The sequence below is a fragment of the Apteryx rowi genome, unplaced genomic scaffold (genome assembly GCF_003343035.1).
Source record: "Apteryx rowi isolate R43461 unplaced genomic scaffold, aptRow1 scaffold_1, whole genome shotgun sequence".
NCBI classification, from domain to species: domain Eukaryota; kingdom Metazoa; phylum Chordata; class Aves; order Apterygiformes; family Apterygidae; genus Apteryx; species Apteryx rowi.
In genome coordinates, this window is record NW_020447196.1 from 2,252,032 (window position 1) to 2,263,556 (window position 11,525).

An 11,525-nucleotide genomic window follows, 5' to 3' on the forward strand; every position below is an offset into this window, starting at 1 on the left:
GTAGTTTGTGGTTTGCAGATGGTTAGTTTAGATAGTTAGCTGGGTAGTTTAATTTTATATTTTTCTGGAGTAAATCATAATATTCTTTACTTGCTTAGGTTGACTGAAGGGGACATCTCTACTGTGGGCAGATGTCATTGCAAAATATAAGTTTTAACATTCTGGGAAATGAATCCTATTGTAACATACTATTACCGTTACTATAACAGCATGTTGTAGATTGTCAGGACAACCTTTGTGTAGCTTTTTATTGCATCTTAAACTTTCATCATTATTATTCTTTGAAATCATCTTAATTTTTGCTGAAAATTTGTAAGTGGAAATTATGTACTACTTTTATCAGCACTGATGCTTACTGAGAGAAATAGCTAACAGAATGACTTAGCAATTATTTTGAGGCAATCTTAAGTTTCATCAGCTTGGGAGTCATTTGTGGTGATAGGGAAATGGGCTATATCTCTGAGAAAGACAAAAAACAGTATTGTGAGTGTCTCATAGGTATATTTCTGACTCTTCAGTTTTCTGTATTGTAATATTTCACTTTTTTGGTTAACGTATGAAGTTACTGGTAGTGCTTTGTACTAACGGTGTATAAGCATTGCAGCACAATTCTTATACTGGCAGCAGTAAATGGTTATCCTCTGCTGTCTTTGGGATCTGACCTGGTTTCCTAACTGACAGGATTTTTGTCAGGATTAGAAGAAAGAACCATGGGCATGTTGAAGTGCAGCCATTCAGGATGCCATGTGGTTACCTTGGTAGTCAAGTCATGTGTTAATACTGAAAGATAACAGAAAGAAATCAGGAGTACAGAGTCACAGAATGGCTGAGGTTGGAAGAGACCTCTGGAGATCATCTAGTCCAACCCCCTGCTGAAGCAGGGTCACCTAGAGCACGTTGCCCAGGTTTGTGTCCAGGTGGCTTTTGAATACCTCCAAGGAAGGAAACTCCACAACCTCTCTGGGTAACTTGTAAAAATCTGAAAATCGAATTGAAATATAGTTAAATAGTTCTTCCAAATTTTATTTATTAACTTTGTAATTAAACCAAATGAAATCCTCACAAGCTACTTTGATTGTTTGGCTTGCCTGAATTTATATTTAAGTCTTAATAAAGAATATTTCAGCCCTTTCTTAATGACACAATGAAAAATGCTGTCCTCTGGAAGAGTAGGACCCACATTCCAACATTACTCATAGTCACCTGTTTGCTTTTTATTGTTGCTATTGAATCTGTATTTATCTCAGGATTGAAGTTATAAACTGAGACCTTTGGATAGGGATATCTTTAAACCAGGAGTTCTTAAAATAAAAAAAATGGCCACTTAATTGGTTAATTAAAGATCTTAAAGCTTTAAAGATGCCTAATGGCAACTTGTATTACTGTTGATTAGATGTGGAAATCAGTGTTTCATAAGACCCATAGAGATACTGGAGTCCCATTATACAAACAAAAGGTCAGGTCTACTTGTGATAGTGATGGAAGTGGAAGGGTCTTCGATGCTGTAAAGAGGAACAAGTGGTACATGTGAGGATTTTGATGGGCAGATAAGGGGAGTAACTTCCCTAGGAGCCCCTGCTTGGGGGCACCAAGCACGAAACAGTGTGTGCCCCAGGGAGCTGGCAGTCTCGGGGGAAAAAGTGGATWAAAGAAGCCGTACTGTCTTTACTTATACAGAGCTAAAGCATTAGTATTGTTTGCATAATGTTTGTTCCCCATGTGCTGGACAGTGCTCAAACAGTAAAAAGTATTCTCCAGCCTCAAAAATGAATGGACTTACCATTTTAATAGGTATGAAAACTTTTTAAATGCCAGCAAAAACTTGTCTGTGACTACCATTTACTCACAAGTGTTTATCTCAAGTCACCTCTGAAGCTTTAAAGGATTTTGTAGTTATTATTTTTGGAAGACAATTTTTAGTGCTTTTTAAAACTTTTTTTTCACTGAAATAAATGTTTTGTAATAATTTGATTTTGATCAGTTTTTCCAAATTACAGATAACTTTTAATCATCTGCATTGTAAATTAAAAAGAAAGACCCTGCTTCTTGAATRTAGATAACTTTGTCCAAAATGAGCTAATGTACAAACTAGGTTTGTTTTCCCAGTTAATAAAATGTGCTATTAATGGGACAGTGAGCAAATGTCACATTCACATGCTGGTATCTATCAGATCAAATCAAAGTCTACTGTTTGTAAGAGATTAAAAAACAAAACAAAACAAAAAAAAGTAATAAAAATGTGACAGGATCAGTATCTCCTGCTTTGTAAATAAACATCTCTGCTTTTCCTTGTTATTTCTGTAACATCCAGAGACTAGTATCCTGTGCTAGTGCTCTGGTTCATTGACAGTTTCACTTAAACAGTTAAACAGTAATTTGAAATGGAAAATGCTATGCCCATATTCCTTAATTTCTTTGGGTTTAGTTTTTTTCTGTTGTTTTTTGTCAACTGTATTAGTAATTGCATCTTTTTGTTATACAGGAAAATACAGAACTGCTCACAAACCCCATTCAAAACCAAAAATATCAAACATTTTTGAAGTTGATTTTCAAGAAAATGGAAGTGATACAAAATCAGTGGGCCGTTTTCAGTCAGAGGAGGAACTGTGGGCACGCTTAGAAGAGCTTGAGAGACAAGAAGAGATACTTGGCGAACTTGACAGGTATAGTGCTGTAGCACATGTAGGTTTGGATTTCAAAAAGCAGTAGGTGGGTCTTTCTGTTTGTATGTAAAAGATCTGAATAAAAGTGCAAATATGTGACTAGAYAGATGCAGTTAAAATAATAATAGGTAGAAGAAGGATGGAATATGAATAAAACTCACACTGGATAGACAAAGGACCTAAAATCTGCCTCTGTGTAGCCAGGAAAGAGTACTCCAGGATAAGGGAACATCCTGCTAACGGAGACAGTGGCCATAACACTTGTCTCCGCTCTAAACTTGTTGCAGGGAGCAGGAAGTTTGAGGAAAAGAATAGGTGTGGGGCACAGGGAGTCAGAGCCTCTATGACCCTCCCTCCAGCAAATGGTCTGTTGTCAGACCCGAAGTTCAGGTGCCATAATCAGTTCCAGCTTCTCTTCCATTCGTCAATATTGGGCTCCAAAGGTGTTTCCAATCCAGGAAGTTCAGTATGGATAAGGAATGCCTTTAGTGTAATCGTTCATAATCTTGTGAATATCCAGCATTGTTGTACTTTTTTCTTTGAGATGATAGAAAAAGGGGAAGTAAAATCCATTTCTTGCAGGCTAGGTAAATCCATCATTCACAGTGTAGGTGTTACTCATGTAATGGTTAATGACATYTTTAGATCTGTTCTGATCCTAAAGAAATGCACGTCATTAGCCAGAATATCACATTTTTGGTATTTTCAATTGCCATGGAGAGGATATGGACATTCTTATTGAGTATGGAAAAGGCTCCCCAATCTGGCTAAAAATATAGTATCTGTGTAAAGAAAATTAACATGTAGGCTTGTTGATTATTTTGTATGCCTGGCTCTGTCAAGGGTATGAATTGCATTGCGTAGTTCACTTAGATATTTTTAATTTTATAGGATGCCTGATACAGTTGAGACAAATGGAGAAGATGCAACCTCTTCTGAAGAGGAAAAAGAAGATAAGAGGACAGATTTGAATGGGGMATACAGAGCAGAAGGCTGTATTACTCAGGGCAACTTCCGGAAAGAAGTAACAAATTCAGACTTGTTTGGTGGCCAAGTTAATGGCTCTACTCATTATCACAGTGATGACGAAGATGACATAGATGTTGGAGATAGCTCTATTCCAACTATATTTTTCTCTCATACTGTTGAACCTAAAAGGGTTTGTACATTATTATGTTTCTTCCGAAAGATTATATAGAACATATATACCATATACCTTATTTAAAATAGAAAATTTTACATCATGTAGATATTACAGAATTCTGACTGTAGATAAAATTTATTTTGATTTTTCTTCAAATGCTTGAAACCCACCATTTCAATCCTGCAGTTACAAATATGATATAAAAAAGTGATCTTCAAATGTATGTGTTGCTGTCCTGGCTTCAGAATTCTAAAAGGCAGCATCCCTGCCTAGGAGATTTTAAATGACACTTTCCTTAACATTAAATTCACTGTTGAACAGCTCAGCTGCTGATGAATAAGGAGAATTGTCACATATTACATGCAAATTCCATGCACATTAGTGCAAAGAAATCCCCCAGCCTAGTGCAAGTGTTTAAGAATAAACAGTTTGCACCATGAATGTTACTGTTTACACGTCTGTTTAACTTGGCTGTGCTTTGTAGTCCCTGACTGCTTGGATAGGAGAATGTCAGAACTCGCATGATACTGCAGCCTGGTGATTGTTGATTTTATGGTCTAGACCATCACTTGTGTTCAATTTTCAGGTAAGAATAAACACGGGAAAAAATACTACTTTGAAATTCAGTGAAAAGAAAGAAGAGGCCAAGCGTAAAAGGAAGAACAGCAATGGCAATGGCCATGCAACTCCCGAACTGCCTAACATCAGAACCCCAGCAGACATTTACCGGTGTGTAATTTATAATATTGGTGCATGAACTTTCCCCAAAGCAGACTATTCTCTCTTCATGTATGTTCACCTATAGTATGAAAATGAGCCCACTATTTCCTGAAAGAAACAGCTRGAATCTAACTTACTACTTCAAAATGAAAATTTTTGGCTCTTGTGTGGTTGCCATGCTTTCATACCCATGAAACACTTCTTATCTTAGAATTGTTTTCTTCAACTAGTAATTGATCATGAATCCACTTCTTCAGAGCTTTTGAAATTTACTCCAATTTRCCAAGGCATATCATCTGCAATGTAAAGAAATACAGCAGTTATGCATGATGATTAATGATTTGTTGTTTGCTTCTGTGTTTATTTTAAAACATAACTGACCAGATCTGTCACTTACAATACTCCTTCTTGCTTGTTTTCTTTACCCTGTTAGTAATGGATGGGTTTTTTGTCTCCTCTGTCCAGTACCTCCAGAATATGCTCAAGTCTTTTGCTCGTGTAATTCTCTTGTATGCCTTCTCCCTGTGCTGTTTTTCCCCTAACTTCAGTCCATCACTATCTCTCTTCTCAGTAAAATGAAATGCTCACCTTGCAAAATACGACCTTGGAGTGAGAGGACTGTATAAAAGAATAAAATAAGGTTAAGGGTTAAAACAAGTATTTAGGTTTTCAGAGATGAAGAAAAACACCTATTATATTAGCTGATTTAGTGCTTGTGAAGATTGTACTGCATTTGTATGTTGGTGTATTCAGGCACTTAAATGTCTTAAAAAATGTGGCCCCAAATGTGGAAAGTTAAGACCSATCCTATGCTTACAGTTGCTGGGGCTGAAAATGAGGTGGAGGATTCTTCTGAGGTGCTGTCCCTGARCTCTGCAGAGGAGCTCCATCCTTTGTAGAAGATATGCAAGTGTTCCTAGAAGCGTGTGATGAATATAAAATTGTTAAGAAACAAGTAACGCCTTCAGAACTCATCCAGTCATTGGGCTCCTCCTTTATGAGCTTGCTTCTGCTCCCAATAAAATTGCCACTGTCTTCCCATGCTACTCTTTCTTCTCTGCCCACCCTTGACTCTAAGTCTTGGAAATTAAATATAAACTGTAGAAAGAGCCCTGTTTATCAGTTTACAGTCTGTTAATACCTGAAAAGTTTCTTCACATTGATCTGAACTTAAAAGCTGATAATGTGGTTACTCAGAGGAGAAGATTATGGCACTTGTCAGGAAAAAAAAAAATCATCCTTTCTGTGTGCAAGTGAACATTTCAAGTTCTTTTTTGTTGTTATTGTTTTATATTTTACATTTGACAAGGATTCATTCTGGGAAACCTGTTACTGTGACCTTCTGTTTCTCTTTACAAAAACAACTATGAAAATCATTTAGTTTACCTTTCTTTTTTTTTCTTTTTTAAACTTTGTAAATCACACTACTCTGTTTTCTGTAACACTTTTCAAAGAACTATACATTTTCTCCTAAAAGAGTATTCCAGCTTTAATGATTGAATAAAGGGCATAACAGTGTTTGCTCTGGAGAATTGCTTCTTGTTCATTGGTAAATAAAATACCTCTAAAGGTACAGTATTGTAATTCTACAGCCAAAAAGTTGGAAAAGCATATCATAATTAATTTGTAGAAAAGACAAAGCAAGATCACTGGAAATTTGTCATCTGATCCTGCAATGGTTTATTAAAGCTAACATTTTCCTTTATAGAGTCTTTGTTGATGTTGTGAATGGAGAATATGTCCCTCGTAAATCAATTTTGAAGTCTCGAAGCAGAGAGAATAGTGTTTGTAGCGATACCAGTGAGAACAGTGCTGCTGAGTTTGATGACAGACGAGGAGTTCAGAGGAGTATTAGCTATGATGAAGCTACTCAGAGTGACAACAGCGAAGGAATACTGGAGGAAGAGGAGGAGGAGGGGCAGCAGCAACTACCGAAAAAGCTTCCTCCCTCATCAGGGACATCTGAGGTACAGTTTTTTTCATCCCTGCCAACAATCAATAATTAATTAGAAAAATCTGACCAGTGTAGTTGCCAGTACCATCAGTTTCATTTCTTTAAAATAATTTTCCAACTCCTGACTGATTTCACTTCAGAATGACATTGTCAGGTGACATGTTTCTGTCATACAAATTCTAGGGGCAAAGGAGGAGGGAATGAGTCAGGTATTTGCTGGTGTTATGGAAACCAGTGTCTTGTGTACTGGGCCATCCTGGAAATTTCATTGCAGGGTATATAGCAGGAATTAAAAGCTAAAAAAAAAAAAAAAGAAAAAAAAAAAACACTTGCTAATTGGTGAATGGGAATGGTGGATTCTCTGTAACCTGTATTTTATCAGTATTCTGGGGCACAGATGATAGAGAGAGAGTTTCCAGATGTTCTTCTCAGTTTTAAAGACCACAACTATCAGCAAAGTGATTTTTTGGACTTGCCAAAGGGAGAGGAATTATCCAGTAGTGGGAAGCACTGCATCTCTGCTTATACTCTTGCAAACTGGGGCCATTAGTGATTCCACACAAATCTACTTTCACGTTTCTGGAAAGTTCGTGGCTTAATCATAAAGGAAAGAAACTGTACAACATAAGGGAAAATGTACAGTTGCTTAGTGACTGGATAAGTGCAAGAACTAAATGTAACTGCTGCTCTGAAATTCGTGACATTGACTATTTCTCAGTCTTATTTGGTAAGAACTTAATACTAATTTTTTCAAGTTCAGTTAAACTGAATTTTCAGTAGTCCCAATGCAACAGACATGTTCAATGGAAACCCCTTTTTTTTAGAAAAATTGTTTTTGACAAGAAAATAATTCCTCATAAAAGCTATTTTTAATCAATATTTTTTATACAGCTGCTGACATACAGGGAAGATGCGAAGATTCATGCTAGAAGATCCTTCTGTAGAGTTAGCACTTAAGATTGTAACCTTTCTGGACTACATTTTCTATATTTTTATAAAATATCTAAGTACACTTTAGATGTTAGCCAGTAGTCCATTTTCTGAATATGACATGGCTATTCTCTATGTAATGTATTTTCTAAGTAGCTGAAGTAGAGTGAACAAAACGCTCTAGTTAAAGACATGCCTTTTTAAATGCTGCTGTTTTGCTTTCAGTTGTGTTCATGGGTGCTTGAAATAAATTATTTCTCCATTACCATTTGCCACACACTTTTTTTCCTTTGTTTCTGATTGTACTATGATCCTCCTAGGCTGTATTTTACTTACCTGTTTTTGAACATGAAATAGTGTTGTTTGGACAATGCAATTGTGTACAGACACACCTTTAGGCATAGTTTAGTTATTGGAGCAGAAAACAAAAAAAGCTGCTTTTTTGCAGGCCCTGCAAGAAAAGAGTGGTTGTTTTGTTTTACTTTGTTTTTCTTGGTAACTGAGTTTTGCAAAAATGAAATTAAGCATAGTTAATAAATCTGGTGTGCATTTCTTTGTGCCCAGTATGATCATCAAACCTTGGATGTAAACTGCTTCCCCTTTCCTGAGTCATTCTGAATTTTTGGTTTTCAACACATAGTATGGCGATTTGTTCTTAAATATGTTTATGAAAAGTAGCTCTGAGTTGCTTCTTTTCAGATGTTTTCCCAAAACCGTGGTCATTTCTTAGTTAAGTAAAAAAAGCTTAAGTCATAGAATAGTCTGCATATAAATATCATTTTTAAACATCAAATGTTTTTATTAGACCTTTTGTAGAGAGAAATAGTTGGAAATAGTTTGCTATTCTCTTAAGTATAAATTGATTTGGCCATTTTTTGATCATATTTGGTAAGGAAAAAGCAAACAAAATATGTGCTTGCCAATTTGTATGCAGTGTCAGCTTGATGCAATTAGAAGATACTAAGTCATAGAATATGACGAATGATGGAAATGCAGACATACCCTGCTTTGCAAAATCTCTCCCATTTTTTTTATCCAAAATGAAACTATATATTACATCAGCTGTTTTATTTCTTGAACACGTGTCAGTGAGAAAGCAAATTTTGAGATCATTTATGCCGTTTGGAATGAGATTAAGCAGTACTTTTAAGACACTGTCTTTCATTCAGTCTTCTTTGAACAAGCTATATTTTGAGGTTAATTACAATTTGGTTACTTATACAAGGAACAATCATCGATTTAAAGATATTTCTTTACTTTTGATTAAAAGAAATAACAATCCTAATCAGGCTAATATAGGGTAATGACCTTATGGGCATAGCTTCACATTTGCATTTTATTAGCTCATTTTGAGTATTCTCTTCTATTGTAGGCATTTTCTGGAACTGTTATAGAAAAGGAGCCTTTGTCTCCCTCCTTAATACCACACCCAGTCATTGCTCACCCTATCCTGCCTACCATTCTGGAGAGAAAATCAGAGGAAGTTTTGTCCGAAGCATCAGAAGAAACTACAAAGAGGATTTCAAAATTCAAAGCTGCCAGAATGCAACAGACTAATAATTAGGTCTTGCCTAGACAACACAAGTTTGAATATTAATGCCTAGTTTCACATTTGTTGAGATTATGTAAAACTATATGCATTACACCTAGCTAGTTAAAAGGATGTCCTACGTTAATTTGGCATTGTTTATCTTTTAAACCTCTATTGGCAATATTGGAAGAAAAAAAAGTTCAGTGTTTGAACACTTCAGTATTCATCTTATTTTGTTAACTTCCTTGTATGCTGTCAGCACCTTTGTATATGTTTGCCTTATGATAGCAGCACTTGGATTATTTTTCAAAAAATGTTCCTTACATTGTTTTGTGTTTAAACCTAAATACAGGCAGTTTTGTACCAGCTGTGATGTTCCACATACCATATGGACCATTTTAAGGMAACTTTTCACATTTCAAATAGATTCAACAGTTATACTTCATTACTTGCTTTAGTATTTTAAAAAACACTTGTATTCACATTGTTGTAGGTTTTGCTACTAGGTGTCTGCTAAAAGTTTGKTTTTTTTTCCTTCTATCAAACCTCTCTGGTATCTCACTGTACAGATCTATAAAATGCTGGGTTCRTGTACATTGCAGGGAAGTTTCTTTGATGGAAAAGGGTATTTTGTAAAATTAAATTTTCAGTAAAAAAGCTGTGAAATTTGTGTTTTTTGTTGCTTTATCAATAATTTGAAAATAAAACATGGAGAGGTTTTTATTTTGAACTTGCATTTCCATCTTGAAGTGCTTGCTTCCACATGGACATAAAAGCAGTCCATTCTCTTCTGCCATTGTGTTCTAACCTCTGTTAAGTGAATGTCTATGGAAATTGAATGCTGTTAAGGAGAGAAGCATAAACTTGGACTATGATTACAAAATCTCCTAGTTCTTTTGTATAGTCAGAAAACATTGTAATTGTCTTGGGAATGCCCAGAGGGAGTCAGTACTAAGGAAAAATGTCTTACATTTTGAAATAAAGTTGAAGCATTAACAGCGCTACAACACTAGGGCAACAGTTTTGTGCATCGTTGTCTTGACTGAGAGCCATACTGGCTCTAGGAGTTTCTGCCCCAGAAACTCATTCCTGTCCTGTCGCCATCCGGAGTTGTGCTGACACAACTTTTGTTGGGTCATCCCTTCAAAGATAATAGCTGACTGAACTGGCTTAAAAAAAAGCAAAAAACAAAACAACCCCAAATGACAGTTTGAGTTGTGCATGTTTTTTGAAGCTAGCCAGTTCCCTGATCTGTTTCTCAGCATGTTTGTAGCAGCATAGTTAAAGGGGTAATGTGTTGAGAAGGACAAGGGGAAAACAGTGACAGAGGGCATTTGGGAGGTGGAATACCTTAAACTGATTTTACTCTTAAGCTGACATCATCAAACTACAGTCTTAAAAGTGGGATAGAGACTTGCAAGATGTAAGAAAGGACTTGCTTCCGGCCACAGTTCTGTGACTTGGTAAACACACAGTTCCTTAGAGCCACCAGCACCTGTTTTTCGGTAACTKGGCCATCTGTTTGAACAGGAAGTCAGGTAATGCCATTTCCTCATCTTCTGCCCAAGTAACTAAGCCTTGTCCTGTAGTCTTTTGTTTTCACGTTACAGCACAGGAGCAGAACACCTCATACTGTAACTTCATCTGTTAAGCCAGGCTAGCAGATCTGAATTATCAGCCCCTTGTTTTCAAACACTTTGCTCTTAATTTAAAAGGAGGGTGGAAGCCTTGTTAGTTTTCTAAGGTGACTTAAAAGTCCCAGCTGCCTCCCTTGCATTGCTGGGTCTATAGGGCACACTGCTGCTGAAGCGGCTGGAGTGGTTAGGGTGATGAGGGAAAGCTGCTCTGCAGCTAAAATGCAAATGCCCCACGTATACTCATAGGTATAAGCATCTAATGGTGATGTCCTCTGCTGCATATTTGGAAGGTGGTATAGTTACGCTGTCAGGAAATGTTGCTGAACTTGTGTTGAGAGTTTGGTAGAAGGAGGCAGAAAGGGGTCTTCTGGAATAGCCAAAGAGAAGAGACAGCAAAGACCAGCTCAGTGCCTGACCCTTTGCACTCTGGTGCCAAAGGGCTAAAGGCGCGATAAGGGAGCAAATGGTTCATTCGCTGCGATCCGTGGCTTGAGGAGCAGCTCACTGAAAGCCACCGGGCTGTATTTTCCCCAGGATATGGAAGCAAATTGTGTTTTGATGCAGGAACTCCTCTATGGAAAGTTGTGCAGTTCTTCTGTGTGCCTGACTCCTTGAAGATTTCTATGTGGGAGGGGGCAATCTGAGCTTTAAGCAGATCCCGAGAATCATATTGAAAGTGTTAATGATTAAATTGATTCATGCTAAAATGTAGATTTTTTTTTTTAAAGCATATTGCATTAGTACTAAAATAAGCCATCAATGCCAGTCCACCCTCTATTCACGGCTAAATATTTAAAGGAGGTTATTTATAGCTTCTTTAATGAATTCTTGGCTAAACAAAATGAAATTATGTCCTAGAAAAGTAGAAGCTATTTTGTAACCAGAACAGTGCAACTGTAAAATATAGTTCCATGAATATGTATTTTAAATAACAAGGGGTTGAGAT

At 36.6% G+C, this 11,525-nt stretch overlaps 1 protein-coding gene across 4 annotated transcripts in view; it reads left to right on the plus strand.

Annotated features, from left to right (window-relative positions):
- URI1 (URI1, prefoldin like chaperone) overlaps window positions 1-9,612 on the plus strand; it is a 44,500-nt gene extending 34,888 nt beyond the window's left edge. For 3 of the 4 annotated variants that reach the window (XM_026058486.1, XM_026058493.1, XM_026058476.1), the window contains 5 exons: window positions 2,483-2,663; window positions 3,555-3,822; window positions 4,394-4,536; window positions 6,236-6,494; window positions 8,784-9,612. In XM_026058486.1, the coding sequence (XP_025914271.1) occupies window positions 2,483-2,663; window positions 3,555-3,822; window positions 4,394-4,536; window positions 6,236-6,494; window positions 8,784-8,975 (1,043 nt within the window). In that variant the 3' untranslated portion in view covers window positions 8,976-9,612. Of the gene's footprint in view, window positions 1-2,482; window positions 2,664-3,554; window positions 3,823-4,393; window positions 4,537-6,235; window positions 6,495-7,372; window positions 8,748-8,783 lie in introns of those variants that run through there. The other variant, XM_026058501.1, reaches the window with a different exon arrangement.
- Window positions 9,613-11,525: the final 1,913 nt, after the last annotated feature.